This window comes from Hylobates moloch, unplaced genomic scaffold, assembly GCF_009828535.3.
Source record: "Hylobates moloch isolate HMO894 unplaced genomic scaffold, HMol_V3 SCAFFOLD_21, whole genome shotgun sequence".
NCBI lineage: Eukaryota > Metazoa > Chordata > Mammalia > Primates > Hylobatidae > Hylobates > Hylobates moloch.
The window spans coordinates 27,029,191-27,049,200 of record NW_026652296.1 but is presented as its reverse complement, the minus strand read 5'-3'; the positions used below and the strand labels follow the sequence as shown (position 1 = coordinate 27,049,200).

At 59.3% G+C, this 20,010-nt stretch overlaps 3 protein-coding genes across 6 annotated transcripts; 2 read left to right on the top strand and 1 right to left on the bottom strand.

Annotated features, from left to right (window-relative positions):
• Positions 1 to 1,730: 1,730 nt before the first annotated feature.
• On the bottom strand, positions 1,731 to 19,785 carry NECAB3 (N-terminal EF-hand calcium binding protein 3). 4 transcript variants are annotated; one of them, XM_032142986.2, is made up of 13 exons: positions 19,523 to 19,784; positions 17,697 to 17,721; positions 15,993 to 16,101; positions 15,009 to 15,034; positions 14,696 to 14,793; positions 5,580 to 5,716; positions 5,206 to 5,324; positions 4,969 to 5,048; positions 4,813 to 4,866; positions 4,042 to 4,154; positions 3,797 to 3,874; positions 3,261 to 3,352; positions 1,732 to 3,176 (listed from the first exon to the last, which is right to left on the bottom strand). In XM_032142986.2, exons 1-13 carry the CDS (start codon positions 19,643 to 19,645, stop codon positions 3,148 to 3,150), a joined length of 1,083 nt encoding a protein of 360 aa, XP_031998877.2. In that variant the 5' UTR covers positions 19,646 to 19,784; the 3' UTR covers positions 1,732 to 3,147. The 4 variants fall into 4 exon arrangements, with proteins under 4 accessions (XP_031998876.2, XP_031998877.2, XP_031998878.2 ...); XM_032142985.2 differs by having other exon boundaries at positions 1,731 to 3,176; positions 4,813 to 5,048; positions 19,523 to 19,785; XM_032142987.2 differs by lacking the exon at positions 4,813 to 4,866.
• Positions 7,598 to 9,280, top strand: CUNH20orf144 (chromosome unknown C20orf144 homolog). The gene is made up of 2 exons (XM_032142990.2): positions 7,598 to 7,803; positions 8,866 to 9,280. The coding sequence occupies exons 1-2, from the start codon at positions 7,606 to 7,608 to the stop codon at positions 9,217 to 9,219; spliced, it is 552 nt and encodes a 183-aa protein (XP_031998881.2). The 5' UTR covers positions 7,598 to 7,605; the 3' UTR covers positions 9,220 to 9,280.
• On the top strand, positions 11,806 to 13,830 carry ACTL10 (actin like 10). The gene has a single exon (XM_032142989.2). It carries the CDS (start codon positions 12,811 to 12,813, stop codon positions 13,546 to 13,548), a length of 738 nt encoding a protein of 245 aa, XP_031998880.1. The 5' UTR covers positions 11,806 to 12,810; the 3' UTR covers positions 13,549 to 13,830.
• Positions 19,786 to 20,010: the final 225 nt, after the last annotated feature.

Below are 20,010 nucleotides of genomic sequence, written 5' to 3'. Positions count from 1 at the left end.
GCGTTTTTCAAAATGGCAACACTTTGAAAGCCGCCTCTGGCTGTGTCTTTACAGGGAATGGACGGGGTGGGAGCCAGGTAAAGAAGTTGCTGCAGTCTTCCACGCCAGAGAGGACAGTGGCCCTGACTTGGGGGCTGGGGCGAGGCACAATGGTGGGGATGGCAGGCTACAGATGAGGTGGGCTCGTGAGATTGACAGATGAGGCAGAGGCTTGAGGGATTCCTCCGGGTCCCCACAGCCCCAGCCCAGCTCAGACGTCTGTTCTGTGGCTGCAGCTCCACCCCCACCCACTCCCTGTCTGGGACCCTCCTGTCTCCCTGTCACCTGCAAGACAACATTCCACTCCCATGCACCCGGCCTCCTCAGCTCACCCCAGCCGTCACACTCCAAGGATCCCTTCTTCCCTCACACCTGCCCGGAGATCTCTGCTCTTCTTCCACAGCTCAAACCAAACACCGTCCTAAGAGGCCCCCTGACCCTGCTGGACATCCCCACCTGCGTGCCCTCCTCTGCAGCTCCAGCCTTCAGGAGGGAGGGACGACACAGCCTTTCTTATTAAAAATCATAATAAAGAGGTGTCCACCTTCAGAACTGCACTGCAAGGGTAGGCAGGCAGGGTGCCCGGGCACAAAAACTGAGGAGACGCCCACCACAGATAAGTCAGCCTGAGGGCTTGGGCATGTTTAAAGATGGCAGTGGGCTGGGCACGGTGGCTCATGCCTGTAATCCCAGCACTTTGGGAGGCCGAGATGTGCAGATCACTTGGGGGCAGCAGTTCCAGACCAGCCTGGCCAACATGGTGAAACCCCATCTCTACTAAAAATACAAAAAAATTAGCCAGGTGTAGTTGTGTGTGCCTGTAATTCCAGCTACTGGGGAGGCTAAGGCAGGAGAATCACTTGAATTCAGGAGGCAGAGGTTGCAGTGAGCCAAGATCGCACCACTGCACTCCAGACTGGGCGACAGAGCAACTCCGTCTCAAAAAATAACAATAATAAATAAAGATGGCAGAGGGAAGTTTTTTTAGTTTTGAGGATTTGTTGCTACAGTTTTTGTGGAGGACAAAAGAAGCCTTTACAACACAGGACGGAAAGCAGGGCAATGTCCTCTTCACCTGTCTTCTCTAACAAGAAGACACACTGCCCAGCCTGGGCAACATGGCGAAACCCCGTCTCTACAAAAATTAGCTGGGCATAGTAGTGTGCGCCTATAGTCCTTGGCTCACTGCAATCTCCACCTCCTGGGCTCAAGTGATTCTCCTGCCTCAGCCTCCCAAGTAGCTGGAATTACAGGCACACACGACTACACCCGAACAAGCCTCAAGCCTGCTCAGAGCCCCATGTGGTTCAGATGGTGGCAGCACTTTCTAGGAGCTCCCAGGGATCTGGGAAGTGGGGTGGCGGGAGGACAGCCTGGCACTGGACTGGCCAGGGTGCCACCAGGGACCTATGTGCAGGTGGCCCAGGGAGCCAGGCTGGTGGAGGAAACTGTCTCCCGCAGAGGCCGCCGGGGAGAAACCGCAGGGAAGACCCTGCCTGGAGTCCCAGATGGGGATGCCCACCCTGAGCTGGTGCCATCTGAGTTGGCTTTCTAGCCAGGCCCCAGCCCAGTAAGGACGTGGCACCACCAGGGCGTTCAGGAACATGGAAATGGCACTCAACCCACCGGCCACCCCCTCACCCCGACTTAAAGCCTCCCATGGCCTCCTTGGGATGTAGTACCTCAGAGGCCCAGCCTCGCCCAGCCCTCTCCCCCTGGCACCCCCAGCTCAGCCCCGCTACTGGGTCACCCTTGGTTCAACCAGGCAAGCCCTCCTTCTCCTCAGGGCCCGTGTGCCGTCTCCTCTGTCTGTAAAACTGACACCAACACTCCCAGGCCAGGTCAAATGCCATCCTGTGCTCCTGCGGTGCCAGGGGCCTCCTCTTCAGAGCAGCTGCTTAGATGTCCCTCTTGGTCACCTCCCCTCCATGCCCCCAGTAATGGAGGGGGGCAGGAGGACACCTCCAGGGGCTAGTAGGACTGAGCCATTGTCCAACTGGAACCACTCTGTGGGGTGGCAGTGACAAGTCCAGCTTGGTGAGAAGGACAGGTCTTCCCACAGGAGCGCAGCCGAGCGATCTGGGCCCAGAGAAGGCTCTGTGTGGGTGAAGCTAGAACCCCTGTAAAACCTGCAGAGACATGTCACCCCCTTCCTCAGGCAGGACCCACCACCAGGGTGTGTCAGGGCCGGGGACCCTGAAGTGGGAAAACTTGCGTCAGCTCTTGTGAGTATCCATTCTGCGAGCGTGAGGGCACAAGGTGGGAACTGGAGGGCTTCCCAAGAGAGGTGCCCTGCCTGGAGCTTCTGGCCTGGGACGCGCACAGGCCCCACAGCCCAGACCTGCGAGAGACAGGAGGCGACACTGGAAGGGACCACTGCCTTTATTGCCTCTGTGCTGGGGTCCCAGCCTGGGGTTCAGAGGCCTCTGGGGGCAATAGGTGACCCTGGACCCAAATTATTGCTACTTGGCCAGGTCACCTTGGGGCTTCCCATACTGCCCTGAGAATGGGTGGGGTGAGGGCATGCAAATGATATGCAAATGGCATGCAAACCAACCCAAAGGCCTCTGGCACATCCATGGGTGCTGGAAGAGTCAGAGCCTAGTGGCCTGGGAGGGCGACAGGGGCACCCAGGTCAGGCCCAGCCTCGGGGGCAAGGTTTGAGGAGTTGGGGGGTCCCTGAGCATCAGCCCTGCTTCTGCCGCTGACTGAGGAGGAGCAGAAGCCTGGTCCTAAGACAGCAGAAAGCAAGCAGGACCCTCGCTAGGCGGATAGATGGCCCGAGGCCCACCAAGACAGGGACGGGGCCTGTCCTGGGTCGCTCAGCCAGGCAGGGACAGCAGGGACCAGAATCCAGGTCTCCTGAGCCAGGCAGAAGCCAAAGTAGCTTGGAGGCTGAAGTGACAAACAATAAAATACAGGAATAAATAAATCAATAATAAATAGAAAGCAAGCAGCCTAGTCCCTGATCCCTGGGCTAAGAGCCCTTCCACCAGGCCCAGGTCCAGGAGGAGACAGGCCCTGGTCTTTGCGCTGGGCTGGCCAGTCCGGAAGGCTCCAGAGGGAGGCAGTCAGGGTCCCGGGGCCCTCGGCGTGTGCAGGTCTGGCTCAGTTGTTATTCATTATCCACCAGGAGGCTGGGGGTCAGAGGCAGGGGGTCAGGAGCCCTCAGGAGCCCACTGCCCCTCCAGGGCCACAGTGAGTGGGGGTCCACCGCATACCTGGGAAGAACACAGTGGTGAGGGTGTCCGGGGCCCGCAGGTGGTCGATGAGGACGCGCTGGAAGGCCTTGCTGCAGGGCAACTGCTGGTGCCTGCGGAGAGACCCAGGCTACCGTGACCTCCGTCTCCCCACTCCCGCCCCATCCTGCTGCCAGGATCAGACCCCGGCCCTTCTCACACTGCCTCTGGAGCCTCAGTCCTCTCCCCTGTGACACGGGGACGCTGTGTGGGTGGAATGAGGGCACTGCACATGATGCTCGGCATAGGCATTGTCACATACATGGTGACAAGTGTGTATTCACTGAGTGCCTCCTGTGTCCCTGTGCTGTGTTCAGCTCTTTCCAGTCACCTCCTTTAGCCCACAGGAGTTGGAACTGTTATCACTTCCATTTTGGAAAGGACTTGGGGGCTCAGGCAGGTGGGGTCACTCATCTGAGGTCACAGAGTCAATGAGCAGGACAGCAGGATTAGAACCCTGACCTGACTCACTCCAGGGCCACATTCCATGGTGTTAGCGGCCAGACTGGCACTCATACCTTCTCCAGGAGGCCTCATCCTGCCAGAACTCATACAGGGTGAAGGAGGCACCATCCAGCATCTTCTGGGCAGACACACTGTAGGGCCAAAGAGATGGGCAGGCCAGGCCAGGGCTGCCATCACCTCTGCCTCCCTGGCCTGGGGTCTCATGGGAGCCCTGACGCACCCAGGATGGCCAGCCCCAGCACCCCTCTCTGCTCACCCGCTCCCCACCGGCCATCCCACCTGCCAGCTGGGGACTCACTGCAGACAATGGCTCTGGGCCCCTGTGAAGTCCATGTAGCAGCGCAGGGCTCGGTGGAAGTCCTGCAGGCCTTCCTCTGCCACCTGGACCTGCCTCTGGGCCATGAGGATGTGCTGGTGGGAGAGGCAGCCGGTCAGCTGGTGCAGAGCCGGGCACAGGGGAGGGACTGGCTGTGGCCTCCAGGAGGTTCCCAGCTGTTTTTCTGTTTGTTTTTTAAGACAGGGTCTTGCTCTCACCCAGGCTGAAGTGCAGTGGTGCGTGGGATCATGGCTTACTGCAGCTTCTACCTCCCAGGCTCAAGTAATCCTCCCACCTTGGCCTCCCAAGGTGCTGGAATTACAGGCATGAGCCACCACACCTGGCCCCCAGCCTTCTTGACTGATGCCAGATCCAACCTACCCTTTAGCTGGGTTCCAGCTGCCAACCTGCCCCCCAACCTCCCTGTCTCTATCCTCCTCTCCCTGTCTCCAAGGGTGCTGCTTGATCCAGCCACCGTCCCTCCTCCTGCAGTATGCCACCACTTCCTTCCACCCTCCAGCTTCCGTCCACACTGCCCCAGACCTGGCTTTCAGAAATGCTGACGGGGAAGCAAAGCCCGGAGAAGGGCGGTGGTTCCTGCAGGTTCTCAGAACCCGGCACCTGCCTGCCAGGCCTGAGGGTGGGGCACATGCGCACTGCAGAGGGTGGGTGGGCAGCTGGCCCCATGAATCCCCAATTCATGAGCACCCCCCGACACGGCCATCCAGCCACTTGCCCCTCTCCTGGGCTCACCAAGTCAGGCCCCTTGGCCAGGTCCTCTTCATGCAGGGGTTCCAGACGGGGGGCCTGTGAGGGCACAGAGTGTGGGCCGGGCCTCCAGCATGGGCCTGGCTCTGGCGGATACCAGGAGGGTCCTCCCTCGTGGGGCCCTGGCCCCATGGCCCTCACCTTGCACTCGAGCTGGTCGATGAGCTCCTGGAGGCGGTTCACCTGGAGCCGCCACTGCATCTCGGCTTCTGAGCTGCGCCCTGTGGGTGGGGCCCATGCAGGGTCAGGCAGGGGCCTCTCAGGCCCGGCAGGTTCTCAGAATGAAGTGAGGGCCAGTGAAGGAGCGGGCCCCGGGGGAAGGGGGGATGCGGTGCCTGCCTCGGCCAGGCCTCCCACCCCACCCCACCCCAAGTGCACCTGTGTCAGAAGAGCCGGGGGACCAGGTGGATGACCGGCTCACGCTCCTCAGGGCCCGGCGTCCCGCCTGCCGGCTGCCGCAGGACCTGCTCTGCGCCTCCACGCTCTCTGCATCTGACCTAAAGGAAGTGAGGCTCACAGGGCCGAGGACTGGGGCCCCAGGACAGGACAAGCCTCGGTGGGGAAGACAAGCCTCCTGGGACTCCGAGGCCTAGCCCCAAAGCCAGTCTCATTTCACCCCGCCATGGCTACCCTGCCATGGCTTCCCTGCCCGAAAATGCAGGCTCCAGGATGCTGGGACTGTGGGGATTTGGAATGCGGGTACAGTGGGCGCTTGTGCACTAGCCCCGCAGGTCGACAGCGCCCTTACATACCGCCAGACACGGGCCTGGGCCTCCAGAGTATCTGACGCCCCCTCCAGCGAGCTCTGCAGGGCTTGCAGCTGGCTCACCGTCTCCCGCAGCAGGAAGCGCGTCACAAACTGGTCCACCTTGGAGGCCCTCTCGTACTCCTGTGGGGCGAGGAGGGACGGTCAGCATCTCCCAGCCCGGGCATTGATCTCTTGAGTGGGTCCCCTGCCTCTTGCCCATCAGAGCAGCGGTGGTGGTGCCAAGAGCAGGGGCACGCAAACCTGGCACAGGCAGGAGGGTACTGAGACCTGATGGGCAGGGAGGGTCTGGATCCCTCCTTGGCCGGGCCTGGCCTCCTTCCCCAGAGGCGTGAGGCCAACTCACAGGAGGCATCTGCCCACCGACGTGCCTGGCTTCTCTGGACCTCACAGCCCCTTCCCTGACGGTGCTACCACCTTCAGCATTGTCATAGCCAGTGAGTCCCAGGCACAGCTAGGCTGGGTGGGGGCTGTCACGAGGTATCCAAGGGCCAATGTTGACACGAGGCAAAATGATGGCGTGGTGTAGCCCCAGACTCACAATCTACGTATTCACTCATTTATTCATTCACTCATGCACACAACACTGGGTGCTTTTGACTAGGAGCTGCTGATAAAAGACAATCAGGTTGCCGTCCTCACTCACACAGACACACACACCGGCACTGACCCCAACTGACACCACCAGCCTCCTCCCAGCCCCTCTCAGGGTGGCAGAGAGGCAGGGAGGCTGCCCACATGCTAGGCCCTGTATGGCCCAGCATGGGATTCTGAGGCTCCTCAACTACCTTCAGTTCCTGGAGCTTCCATTTCCTCATCTATCAAACAGGAAAGATGAAACTCAGCACGTGGAGCTGCAAGAAGCTCCCAGGAGTTAATTCTCCTGCATAGGATTCAGCCCAGGGTCTGGCACATAAGTTCTTGATGCCAGACCTGCCAGCCATCTATCGTCAAGTGTAATACAATAAAGGGCCTGCCCACTTGTATACCCAGGAGTCACAGACATCCTGAGAATTGCCTAACCCCCACCACACACACAACACACACACACACACACACGCGTGCGTGCGCGTGGGAGTCTTGGGGAGCTGTAGTCCAGGTGCCTGCCCTCTCCAAGGAGACTCCAGAAGCCCCATCCATCAGAGACTTCATCTCCTGCCATGACCTGCCTCAGCTCAGCCATCAGATGGGACCTCCTGGGCCAGGCTTATGAGCTAGGAGACAGGGACAGAGAAGAGGCTGGGTCTTTTCATTCTCAGACAGGCCAGGGTTTCTATCTCCATTAAATCTTTCCAAAAAATTCCTTTTTGGGTATTTGAGATGACTAGTTTCTGTTGCGTGCAACCAGAGAAGAGACAGAAGAACCCACTCAGAGCCAGGCACTATTGCAAGAAGAATTTCATTTAGTCTTTTGTTTTTCTGAGACAGAGTCTCACTGTATCACTCAGGCTGGAGTGAAGCGGCATGATCTTGGCTCACTGCAACCTCTGCTTCCCAGGTTCAAGCAATTCTCCTGCCTCAGCCTCTTGAGTAGCTAGGTTTACAGGCCTGTGCCACCACGCCTGGCTAATGTTTGTATTTTTAGTAGAGACGGGGTTTCACTATGTTGCCCAGGCTGGACTCGAACTCCTGATCTCAGGTGATCCACCTGCCTCGGCCTCCCAAAGTACTGAGACTACAGGCATTAGCCACCATGCCAGGCCTCATTTAACCTTTGGAACAATTTACGGGAACCATAATTGACCCCATTTTGCAGATGAGAAAACAGGTCCAGAGAGGTTGAGTACCTGGGCTAAGGTCACATAGCAAGTTAGTGGCAGGGCCAAAATTCATACCCAAACCACAGAAATCCCCCTCTATTCACCACTAAGCACCTCACACGCATTGCCTCATTTATGATCATTAGCTGTTTTACAGCTGAGAAACCAAGGCTAGAAATGACTGAGTGGAGCCCAGAGTCACCTGTGGGCCCTGGAAGGCGGTGCTCAGAGCCTGCAATTGGTGAGGTCACAATGTTGCCAGGGCCCAGGGGGGCAGAGCAGACGGAGTGTGGGCCATGGTCCCCAGTGGTGACCAGCCCTGCCATGGGAAACTATAGTTCCCACAAAAGGACCAAAGCACCCAAGCAGGACCGCAAGGAGAGGCCGGCTGACATGGACAAGGCCTGGTGGAAACCGTTCCTCAACCACCTCACTCGGAAGAAGCCAGCTGTGAGTGCGGGGGATGGGGAGCAGGGCTGGGGAGGCAGCTGGGGAGGCGGATGGGGGTCAGGGAAAGCTGGACAGGTGGGTGGGAAGGGATGCTGGGAGTCTAGGCCTTGTGTGCAGAAGTCCTAGGGGGTGAGGGAGGAATTCGAAAATCTCTCCCAAGGATGAGGATCCCAGGAGCCCATGTGGGTGTGGATGGGGGTCCTTTCAAGGTGGCTCACGCCTGTAATCCCAACACTTTGGGAGGCCAAGGTGGGTGGATCACTTCAGCCCAGGAGTTTGAGATCAGCCTGGGCAACATACGGAGGCCCCGTCTCTACAAAAATAAAAAATTAGCTGGTTGTGGTGGTGAATGCCCGCAGTCCCAGCTACTCAGAAGACTGAGGTGGACTACATGAGCCCAGGAGGTCAGGGATGCAGTGAGCCGTTGACAGCACCACTGCACTCCAGCCTGTAGGACACAGAAAGACCCTGTTTGACTCAGTCTTTAAAAAAAAAAAAAAAAGCCCAGAAGGGAGGGCAGAGATTCCAGAACCAGAAAGTGGATGAGACTTGAGAGCCCAGGGGGATGAGCATGAGTGGGATTCTCTCCCAACCCTGGACAAACAGGTGGAGATCCCAATACAGAGAATCAGTTCTAGTTGGTACTACTGGAGCTAGAGGCAGGGGGAATTCCCTAGTGTCCTCTCTTCAGCTCCTAGGCTCAGAACTTCCCTGCCTCCCTCTCAAATGAGCAGAGGCCCTGGACCAGGCGGGGGTGGGAGGTGCTGAGAGCCCCTGACATAGGGCCTGGAAGGGATCTCATAAACTTAGACGGAGCTGGTCTCAGGAAGTCAGCCTGGGCTGGATGAGGGTTTCCAGAAGGGAGGCGGAGTCCGGGGCGCCACGCAGCGAAGGGCGGGCTTCCCCGAGGCCTGAATCGGACAGGGGTCCCCTCCGGCCCTGTACATGGGAGGATGACAGGACCCGGGTGGATGAGGGTCCCAGGAGGAGCGCGGGGCGGCCCCGGGTCGTGGGCTTGGCCCTAGCGCGCTCTCCCGCCTCACGCCCCTGTTCCACCCCCAGACCAGGATCGTGCTGATTCTCCCCCTGGACAGGCGGCAGCCGCTGGCAAACGCTGGGCGACGGATTGACTACGCGCCAGGCGCCGGGCTGGGCTCCCCGGCGGCACCCAGGTTGCGCGGAGCGGGCGAAGGCAGCGAGCGCGAGCCGATGATGCCAGTACTGCTGCTGCTGCGGCGGCAAGAGGCGCGGCGGCCGGAAGAGGGCGGAGCCGGAATAAGAGGCGGGGCCAGGGCAGCGCTGAGCTGGCCGCGGCTGCTCTCGCGCTTCCGGTCCCCGGGGAAGGCTCCCCACGAAGCCGGCCCCGCCGAGGGGCAGCCGCGCAAACGGTGCCGCTGCCCTCGCCCACGGCTTTAAACGCTTGGCCCGGACCCCGCCCAATAAAGAGTGCGCGGCCCTGCCGCCTGCTAGCCCTGTCGGAGGCGTCTGGGCGCGGAATCGGGGTGGGCAAAGCTCAGTCTAGGAGCCGCACAGGGGTGAACGGGGCGTAATGGAGGCAGAGCCATCGCCACGGTCTGGAGCCAGGGCTGTCTTTTGCTTTCTCCTTCCTTGTGCCAAGGGTCAGAACAGAACCCCAAATCTTGCTACAGTGGCGGGAGGCAGTTTCCTTCCCCCAACACTCCAAACCCAGGTCACATCCTGCCCAGTCTGCAGGCTCAAGGGAGGTGGGGTAGGGCAAACCCAGGGACCTGCTTCCGGCAAAGCCTGACATCCCCCCAGCATCCAGAAATCCCTCTTAGGCATGAGGGAGGGTCCCAGGCCAACAGGCACCATCCTGGGTAAGAACAGCCAGGACAGCAGTCAGCTGGGGCAAGGCCTGAGACGTGGATTCTGCCTGTGGACGCACCCAGAAGCTGGAAGCCCTGGGCCTCTGGCCCCTCACTCCTACACATTGTGCTTGGTAACCCCAAAGCACTCAGGCCCCCCAGTCTTCCCCAAGGCACCTCTGTCTCCCAACCTACCCTGTCCCATCTCCTTCCCCACGTGACAAAGACTTCTTCCAAACCACTTACCTGTCTAGGGCAGCTCACTCCCCTGCTCATAAGCTTTCAATAGGTCTCCATTACCAACAGGGAAAAAGCCCACAGCCTCAGTCTCACTCCCCAAATCATTTAGAAGAACCCCTGCCACACTTTCTGTGGGCGGGATCCTGCTGCTGCTTCTCCTCACTCTCCCGGGTCCCAAATCCAGCTCCACACCCAATGCCACCCCTGGCCTGCCAAACCTGCAGCCCGCCTTCCTGCCACACTCTGGTGACCAACCTCAGGATGCTTCTTTTGGGGGAAGATGCAGCAGGACTGAAGTCCCAGCTCACTAGAGCCACCAGCCCAGCTTCTGCTGAAGATGCACTTTTGTCACTGTCACCATGATGAACATCTCCTCCACCTTGCCTGCACCAGGCTGGAGGCTGCAAGACCTATAACATCACTCCTGCTAATTGTGAGAACTGACTCTTCCCTACCATCCACATGGTTACAATCAGGGTAACCACGTTCTTCCATGGGGCTGACCTCCTGCCCATACAGTGATTGGCCCAAGCTGGTCCTGTCAGCCCCTCCCCCTAGGATTGTGATTCAGGAGCTGTAAGAGACCATGTTCTCTACTTAAACATGCACAGGCTAAGCCAACCTTCAGAATAAAAACACAATGCAGGCCAAGCACGGTGGCTCACACCCGTAAACTCAGCACTTTGGGAGGCTGAGGCAGGCAGATCACGAGGTCAGGAGATCGAGACCATCCTGGCTAACACAGTGAAACCCTGTCTCTACTAAAAATACAAAAAACTAGCCAGGCATGGTGGTGGGTGTCTGTAGTCCCAGCTACTCAGGAGACTAAGTCAGGAGAATTGAACCCAGGAGGCAGAGGTTGCAGTGAGCTGAGATCGTGCCACTGCACTCCAGCCTGGGCAACAGAGCGAGACTCCGTCTCAAAAAACAAGCAAACAAAACAACACAATGCAGTGCACATCCTGGGTTCCCCACAGCCCCGCAGTCAGATTGTTTCTGAAACCTGATTTCACCCTTGCTCTTGATATCCATAACATGTAAGATCCTTGTAATAAAGTCCTTATTTTGGCTTACATTCACCTGAGTGTTCTACCTGCAACCAAACTGGTCCTGAGGAGGATGAGGCTTTGCAGAGACAAGAAGTGGTCTCTTTCCTGTGTGTGGGGATTATTACTACCTTTCGGAGGAGAAAACCGAACCCAGAGAAAGATCAAGACTTGCTTAGGACTGCACAGTGAGTCAGCTTCAGAACTGAGTCTTGCTGGGTGTGGTGGCTCACACCTGTAATCCCAGCACTTTGGAATCCGAGGCGGGTGGATCACCTGAGGTCAGGAGTTCGAGACTAGCCTGGCCAACGTGGCGAAACCCTGTCTCTACTAAAAATACAAAAATTAGCCGGGTATGGTGGTGCGCACCTGTAGTCCCAGCTACTTAGGAGGCTGAGGCAGGAGAATCGCTCCAACTCGGAATGCAGAGACTGCATTGAGCTGAGATTGCAACGCTGCACTCCCAGCCTGGGTGACCGAGACTCCGTCTCAAAAAAATAGTAATAAAAAAAAGAACTGAGTCTCAAACTCAGGCCCACGTGAATCCATCCGTGGAAGCCCATAAAGGTAGGGCCAGAGCCTCTCGGGGCTCTTCAGGGAAGCTGTAGATCTGTGATTTAAAAGCTTTTTCTTTAGCACTGGGAGGGTAGGGGGCCACACATCTGGCCAGAGTACATCAGATAATTCTAAGTGGTTTGGGAAAGGAATCAGACTGTGCTGGACTGCTGAAGCCAGACCCCTGGATGCCAAAATCACTGCCCTTGGCTCTGTCCAGGAGAGCTGATGGGTCCAGAGAGTTGTCATAAGGTAGGGGGCTGCGAAGTGCAGCTGTTGGGGAGTGAGGTCACAATGAGCCCAATCCAAGTTCTTTTCTGCCTTCTGACCAGCTCCTCCCCGCTCCACAACCAGGAACTTCCGTCAAGCCCAGGTGAGAGGTGCCAGGAGGCTGCCTAGGTCCTCAAGGGGGATATATGTCCAAATGGCGTTACCACAAGGCCACTTCGCCCTCAAAGTTCTGCTCCTCCTGGGAGCTTCTTAGGATCTAAAAGGATCAGTCCTAGCCATCTCGTCAGCCATCTCAGCAAGGGCTGACGGAGCGAACAGCAAAGCAGAGGCGAGTCCTGAGAGCGTGGAGCCTGAAGCCCGGCGCCGGAGGAAGACCAAGAGGGTGAGATGCGGCTGGAAACCAGCCAGAGCGGAGACTGAAGCCTGAACTAGGGGCCAGGCCTCAGGTTTAGGAACTAGCCACGAGCTGAAAAGGAGGCGGACGGCCCGGACAGAAGAGGCGGGGCTTTCAGACCAGAGGGCGGAGCCAAGAGCTGAGAAGGGTAGTGATCTGGTCCAGAGGAGGAAGAACTTAGGCCCTGGAGGCAGAGCCAAGGGCTGCAGGGGACTACTCCCTAGGACAGAGGCCGGGAGGTCTCGGGCCAGTGGCGCGGAGGGGCGGAGCCTTCATCCCCGCGGCTAGGCCGAGCCCGAAGGTGGCGTCGGTGTCGGGGAGCCGCCGCGTGCACCGGCCGCCCTCCCTGGGCCGCATCGCGGTGGTGGTGGACCAGGGCTCGGGCTTCACCAAGGCGGGCTTCGCGGGCGAAAACCAGCCGCGCATAGTGCTGAAGAGCTCCAGCCTGGTGCCCAGCTGGGACCGGCCGGTGCTGCCCGGCGCGCCGGGCTGCGAGCTGGCGGGCGGCGTGGCGCGGGCGCACCCCATCAAGCACGGCGTGGTGGCGGACTGGGAGGCGCTGGAAGGGCTGTGGGAGCGCCTGCTGGTGGGCGGCCTGCGGGTGTGCCCAGAGCAGTGGCCCGTGCTGGTGAGCGACTCGCCGTCGGCGCCGCCCGCGGGCCGCGAGAGGGTGGCGGAGCTGCTGTTCGAGACCCTGTCAGTACCCGCGTGCCACATGGCTAGCACCGCGTTGCTGGCGCTCTGCTCAACCGGCGCGTTCAGCGGGCTGGCCGTGGAGGCGGGTGCGGGCGTGTGCCACGCCACGCCCATCTACGCGGGTCACTCGTGGCACCAGGCCACCTTCCGACTGAACGTGGCAGGCAGCACCCTGTCGCGCTACCTGCGGGATCTGCTGGTGGCGGCGAACCCTGGCCTCTCGCAGCAGGCCTTGCCCCGCAAGGCCATCACACATCTCAAGAAGCGCAGCTGCTACGTGTCCCTGGACTTCGAGGGCGACCTCCGCGACCCCGCCCGCCACCATCCGGCCAGTTTCAGCATGGGTAACGGGTGCTGCGTCTGCCTCAGCAGTGAGCGCTTCCGCTGCCCCGAACCCATCTTCCAGCCGGGCCTGCTGGGCCACGCTGAGCAGGGGCTGCCCGCGCTGGCCTTCTGCGCGCTGCAGAAGATGCCCAAAACGCTGCGGACACGGCTGGCAGACACCGTAGTGCTAGCCGGCGGCTCCACGCTGTTTCCTGGCTTCGCCGAGCGCCTGGACAAGGAGCTGGAGGCGCAGTGCCGGCGGCACGGCTACGCGGCCCTGCGGCCCCACCTGGTGGCCAAGCATGGGCGTGGCATGGCTGTGTGGACCGGCGGCTCCATGGTGGCCTCCCTGCACTCCTTCCAGCGCCGCTGGATAACTCGGGCCATGTACCAGGAGTGTGGCTCCAGGCTGCTGTACGATGTGTTCAACTGAGTCAGGCTGGACTGGGGGTGTGGCACTGCGGTGGGGGACAGCTCTCTATCTAAATAGAGTCAAATGTTTGGAGCTGGCAGGGTCCTCCTGGAGGTTGGAGCTTACTGGATGGGTCACCCCCAAACCCTTTCTGGGCCAGGAGGAGGTATTTGGGACCCATGGGACCCTCATTTTGAACTGCAGTTTGAATCTCCCCAACCACTGCCAGTTCAGAGAATGCCAGTCCAGCTGCCTACCCCCAGGGCCCTACTTTATGGCAATAAAGGTGATGCCCCACTTGTGTCCGTGCCACAGATATGGGAGTTCCTGCAAACCCTCGTCATGTACCATTTGGACAAACATCTGATGCCAGGCCCCAAGGGGCGATCCCTTGAAAAGCTACTAAATCTCATGTGAAAGTCACCAGGAGGAGGAGCCCTGTACCTAGCCGTGTGCTCAGGTCATTGTTGACTATGAGTGCCTCAGTTTCCCCTTCTGTAAAAAGTGGGGTCAGGCACAATCCTGGGCCTGCTCACTGCTCCCTCCCCCTTACAAGAGCTATGGAGCAAAGGGAGGTGGAGATATTTCTTGAACACACAAAGGGAAGGGCGGCTTATTTTTTGGAAGTCACCACTCAAGGGCCTCAAGCCCTGGCTATCAGCACTGTTCGAGCTTGTGCATACACGTGTCCACATGTGCACACAAACGCGTGGGTGTTCACGTACCTGCCTACTCATGTATGTCCTCAGGCCAGGCCCTGCCCTGTGAACCTGTAAGCACAGCCTTCCACGCCTAGCCCAGCCCTGAATGATATCCCACGACAGTTGTGATGGGCCAGCAACTAAAGCAACAGCAGCCCCTAGTATGAAGCACCTAGTGTGTGCCAGACATTATTCTGGGTGCTGGAAGCAGAACAAAACAGATAAAAATCCCTGCCTTCGTTCTCACTCATCACAGTGATGTATGAAGGGTGGCTCTATTGTTATGATGGTTTACAGATGAGGAAACAGGCCCAGAGAGGTCAAGGGGCACAGCTACAAAGTGGGAGCCAGGATTTGAACCCAAGCCCCTAGCTCTATAACCCTGAGTCAAGACTGTGGAGGATCCCACAGCACAGCAGATGCCCGCTGCCTCAAGTGGATCCCCCACCATCAGCCACTCCACTCACCAGCTTGGTGGCATCCATGGCAGTGAGCACTGCACGGTTCAGCGATTCCAATGCAGCCAGCACCGGCCGGTAGACACCCAGGTGCTCTGAGAAGTAGTCTGCAGGCAGAAGAGGTGCTCAAGGGTTCCTGGACCCACCATCCATCTACCCACCCTGGGATTCTGGCCCCCTGGAATTCCTCAGCAGCCAAGCAGGCCTTATATCCTGAGCCCAGCCCAATCTGTCCCAACAGGAGACCAGCAACAGTCCCTTGCCACACCTACCCTGGGGCCCAGGGGCCCCGGGAGACAAGAGCTCCCATGGGCCTACTCACCACACAGTTTTTCCGTTTCTAAATTGCTGCAGGGAAAAGAGAAGGCGCCCTTCAGACCTGGGCCTGGTAAACTGGGACTAATGGGGCCAATGCCCCACATCCCACCCCACCAACTCCCAGCTCAGCCTAACAAGGCCACTTCTGCTCCGCCCCAGATTAAGTTGCTCCTGTGGACAGAGTCCTTGCAGGGTTGGAGAATGGGTTCTACTGCCCCCACCAATCACTCTAAGGGCAAAGATTCAGACCCATTCTTGGCTGCCAAGAGGATCTCAGGCCAGGGGAAGATGGATGTGGACACAGGCCAATGAGAAGTGGTCAGAGCTGCGAAGGGGAAACCAGGTGCAGGGAAGTCCAGGGACGGCATGGGGTATTTAGTTGGTAGGTTAGGGAGGGTTTCCTAGAGGAAGAGCTGCCTAAGCGAGGCCCTGAAGGACAAGGAACTGGCTGGGGAGCCTGGCCAGGAGGGGAGGGGGAGCACTGCAGACAAAGGTTCCAGCCCAAGTCTGAGACTGACCCCCAGGAAAGGGGAGAAGGGAAGTAGAGGGAGTAACAGCGGTTCGTGCGTGTGCACCCCGGGAGCAGGCATGGGGAGGAGGGTGCACACTCCTGCCAAGACACGTAGATGTGGGAGCACACAAGGGGTAGATGGTGTGTGTGTTCGTGCACTGCATTCTCGGGTGGAAGCAGGCGGGGCCCAGCTGTCCCCAGGCATCCTCTGGTCCCTGTGGGAAGCGGGAATGGGGAGCTGAGCCATGGGTGGTGACTCAGACTTGGCTATTTTGGGGTCCCAGCTGGAAGCAGTGTAGTGGGTAAGGCTGTAGCTGGAGAGGGGGTAGGCAGGGGGGTAAAGTTGGAACTGAGCCCTGGTACCTTTCTCCCTGCCCCCTCTTCCTCATCCTACAAAAGGAACCAAGGCAGCAGGGAATACAGTGGGGTAAAGACAACCTGGCCTTGCATCTACCCACAGCCCCCTCTCATACTCACTCAGTGAGATGCCCATCAATGCCGCTGAACAGTTCCTGCAGCTCCCCCGGGCTGAGAACCCCATCAGCAAAGTAATTCTGGAATTCCTCAAATGAGAGCTTCCCATCATCTGGTGGCAGGGGGAGGACAGGGAGCAGAGGTATCCCTGACCCTGACTGCACCCCTGCCACCAGGTCCAGGGTCCCAAAGGCCTCATAGCATCTGACAACCATCTAGCCAGGTGAGATGGGATTCTGAGCTCAGTGGGGGGCCTGACTGTTGGGGACAAAAGGACTGGGGTCCTCAAAGGTATCCAGTGAAGGCAACAGAACCTACTTTGCAGGCACAAAAGGGACAGAGCAGTATGTACATAGCATTGGGTAGGAACTCAGTAAATGTTTGCCAAGTGAAAAAACAAGCAACAGGCTGGGACACGGCCACAGTGTGGCAGGACCTAGACGTCACCTGGAAGGATTTGGGGACCAGCCTCACTGCAGGGCACAAGGAACCTTCATTCTCTGGATCCAGGACCTTCACAGAGAAGCCATGGGGAGGCAGATGGAACCCTCCTACTAGTTGGAGCCTCTGTAGGCAGCAGCAGGCTGGCTCAGAAGGGAATGAGCTCCCCATCACAGGAGCATGTGAGCAGAGGCTGGGAGCACTTATGTGGGACAAAGACATGGGATTTGGCCTGAATGATGTGTGAGGTCTCTGAGCAGATGAGTGCAGGGAACTGAGCCGGGGGAGGATCTGAACCTCCCCAGACAGAACTCCCTGGTCCAAGTGAGAGCATGTGTCCTGATCAATGGGTTGGGACAAACAATCCCCGTCAATTTGAAGAGACCCAAGGAGAAGGGGCAAAGAGTGGGGACAGGACCCCGTCTCCAGGAGGATGAAACACAAGAGGGCGTGAAGACCCAGATGAAAGGGGCCCCAGGCTGACTGCGAAGCTCAGACCCTCCACCGGCCACACAGTGGCCTGCTCCAAGTCACCTAGGGGGAGCAGCCTGTTGCTGGATGGGTCCCCTAGGGCTCCTGCTTTAGCTTCCAAGGTTCTCCCAGACCAGGGTCTGAGACTGCCCAGGACCCAAGGCAGGAGGAGCCGACTCCTTTGGCACTGGACCCAGCTTTATCCTTGCCCAAGGCGTGGGTTTAGTTGTGTCCTCCAAGACCTCCCTGGTCCAGATGGTTGGTCACATGACAAGTTACTGAGCCCTCTAAAAACCTAAGTAAAATCTCCAAAAAGGCCTCATTTCCATTACCTCACTCTTCCAAGTGCCTCACACAAGGAGCCTGGGACTAAACGCTGCAAAGACCCAAGTTCCAGCCTATCAATTCAAGGCTGTGTGACCTTAGGCAACCTGCTTCACCTCTCTGGGCCTCTGCTCCTTTATGAAATAGGGTGAATTCCAATCTAGCTGGTGGTTGTGAGGACAACAGAAGGCCATGTACAGGAAGTGCCCATCACCATGCCAGGGTGCTGTGTGAAAGTCAGCCCCTATCTCCAGTCCGTGGCCAAACCACATTCTCTCTGCTCTCCATCCTGCCAAACTTGGCTGAGAACAGCACTTCCTCTGGGAAGGGGGCCTTGATTGATTCTCCTGTTTTGGGCCCCCAAGATTTGTCTCAACTCTTGACTTCCCACCCAACCTCCCAACTCTCCCTGGACCTCCTGGATGCCTCCCACCCTGTCCCACTGTGGGACCCAGGGGAAGCCACACTCACCATTCTTGTCTGCTCTGCGGAAAACCTAGAGGACAAAGGGACATAGAGAGAACTGTGAGTGTCACTCGGGAAGCCAGAGGCCCCCACTCAACCCGACAGGGTCCCAGCTGGCCGGCCTACCCGCTGCCTTGCCGTTCCTCCCACCCAGCCTGGTCCCAAACCACCTGCCCAGCTCAGCCCTGCAGGAGCTTTTCCTGCAAGCAGGGCACAGGAAGAGCACGCAGCGGGTGCCACCTCTGCTCACTTCTCCTGCAGGGCCTGGCCTCGTGGGGGGTGCTCCTGGCCAGTTCTCTGTGTCCCCACCTCCCACACCCAGAGTGCAGCCCAAGTTCTATCTGATACATCAGCCCCTGGCACGGTTCCAGCTTGAGGAAGGTTGAGGAGATGGGCCGGGTTGTGGCCCAGGAATCTTGCCCAGCCGTCCTAGACCTGAGCCCCGAGCTCTGCTGTGTGGCCATGGTCTACCCCAGCTGCCCTCTCTGAGCTGTTTCCTTGCGTGCTGTTGAAGACCAACAGCAGGCAGTGGCTACTGTCTCTGCAGGTGCCTGAGTTACCCACTAGCAAATAGATCAGAAGCAGCTGGGGTTAACTCTTTCAGGGCTGGGGCTTTCTATGGGGCTGACTGTGAGGACCTTCGGCAGGCGTGTGTGTACACACACGTCCAAGGGGGAGTGGGGGTGGCAGAAGGCAAGTTCCGCAGATTTCATTTATGGAAAAGTGGAGATGAAGAGCAATAGAGGCAGAGAGGAGCAGAGTCAAGACAGGTCCCCGTCTCTCTTAGTGACCTGCTCCCAGGTCACCCAAAGCAGCCCAGCAAAGGGGAGACTGGCAGGCCTGGCAAGCAGGGGTGGGCCAAGCCTGGGCCTAGAGCCTCCATGAACTCCAGGTCCTGAACGCCAACCCCCTCCAGGGTCCTGTTTTCTCAGGGTCAGCGGGGCTCAGGAAAGACTCTAACCTCTAGCCTAACTCAGAGAAGGTCTGCCACTGGCTGAGGGGCATACAGCAAGCTAGGGAGGCCCAGGTAGGGTAGATGGAGATCTTGGGAGCGGGCAAGGGTGCTAAGCTGGGAATGGGGACACCTGGGGTCACCCTATTGTATCCCTGCCTCCATGACTGACCTGAGACATATCCCCCCAGGCCTTGGTTTTCCTACCTGGAAAGAGGGAGGGTCAGGTCCCTTCCAGCCAGGGCTGTGGTCAAGGTGCTGAGTCACTAGGGGGAGTGGGGAGGGGGTGGGATACAGCTTTGCCTCCCTCTGGAGTTGGGGCATGAGGGGGCCAGGACAGAGCCCAGCACAGCGGTGAACGGTGGAGAAAGGGCTCAGGGCCGTGGCTGGTGCCCATGGGGGCCGCAGGGCCACCCATGGCCCTATGGGAGGGTGACTCTGAGCAGCCCTTACCAACTGTAGGACTCTGCTGCCCCGGAGTGGGGCCTGAAGGACTCTGGGGGCGGCACTAGAGTCAGGAGTGAGGGGCCCTTGTGCTTCCAGGCTCCCCTTCCCCAGTGAGCCCAGCCTGGAGCTGCCAGAGTGGGGTGACCGCTGCTGTGATTGTCGACAGCCCCCCGCCAACACCAGACACACAAACGGGGTGGGCTGAGGGGTGGGAGCCAGCAGGGGCAGTGACACTGGAGCAGGGACAAGAGGAGACATGGAGAGACAGAACAGGTGACACAAAGGCAGAAAGGTCAAGGGGAAACAGACCCAGCAGGGCCAGAGAGAGGGGCAGAGACCCAGAGACAGCGGCGGGGCCCGAACAACCCCGGAGGGTGAGACTAACAGAGACTCGGGCAGGGAGACACCGCGAGCAGAGCCCGCGCCCACTCACGTCCTGGAAGAGCGTGTGTCCGGCGGGCCCCGGGTCGGGCGCGAGCTGGGGGTGCCGCGGGGGCTGGGGCTGGGGCGCGGGCGGCCGGAGCAGGCACACGGTGAGCAGCCCCGCGCACGCCATGGCGCCTCCGCCCGCTTGCTGGGGCTCGGCTGCGGTCGCTGCCGACCCTGGACGCCGCGGCGGACTCGGTATGGCTAGAGGCAGCCCCTTGGCGCCGGCGCCGACGCGCGGGCTCAGGCCCCGCCCCCGCCCCGCCCCCACGGACGCCGGGTTCCCTCGCCTCAAGGTCCAACTCCAGCGTCGCGGGCCTCCGCGCTTCCGCGGCCACGGCGGAGGGGGAGGCGCCCGAGGGCTCTGGTCCCGCGACGGCCTGTCGGAGCAGAACCTAGGGGCTGCGCGCCTACCCGGAGGGACAGGGTGACCAAGCCAGTGCCGAAAAGTCAGGGTGACACGAGTGGGTAAAACCCACCAGGACTTCACCTTTT

Bases quoted from the DNA above. Each gene is read 5' to 3' on its own strand.
- CUNH20orf144 (XM_032142990.2), top strand. From the start codon at position 7,606: ATGTTGCCAGGGCCCAGGGGGGCAGAGCAGACGGAGTGTGGGCCATGG. The intron at 7,804-8,865 runs GTGAGTGCGGGG...TTCCACCCCCAG, and splicing joins TCACTCGGAAGAAGCCAGCT to ACCAGGATCGTGCTGATTCT.
- ACTL10 (XM_032142989.2), top strand. From the start codon at position 12,811: ATGGCTAGCACCGCGTTGCTGGCGCTCTGCTCAACCGGCGCGTTCAGC.
- NECAB3 (XM_032142985.2), bottom strand. From the start codon at position 19,645: ATGGCGTGCGCGGGGCTGCTCACCGTGTGCCTGCTCCGGCCGCCCGCG. The intron at 15,035-15,992 runs GTGAGTATGAGA...TTTTCCCTGCAG, and splicing joins ATTGATGGGCATCTCACTGA to CAATTTAGAAACGGAAAAAC. The intron at 3,353-3,796 runs GTATGAGTGCCA...GTCTCTCCGCAG, and splicing joins GATGAGGCCTCCTGGAGAAG to GCACCAGCAGTTGCCCTGCA.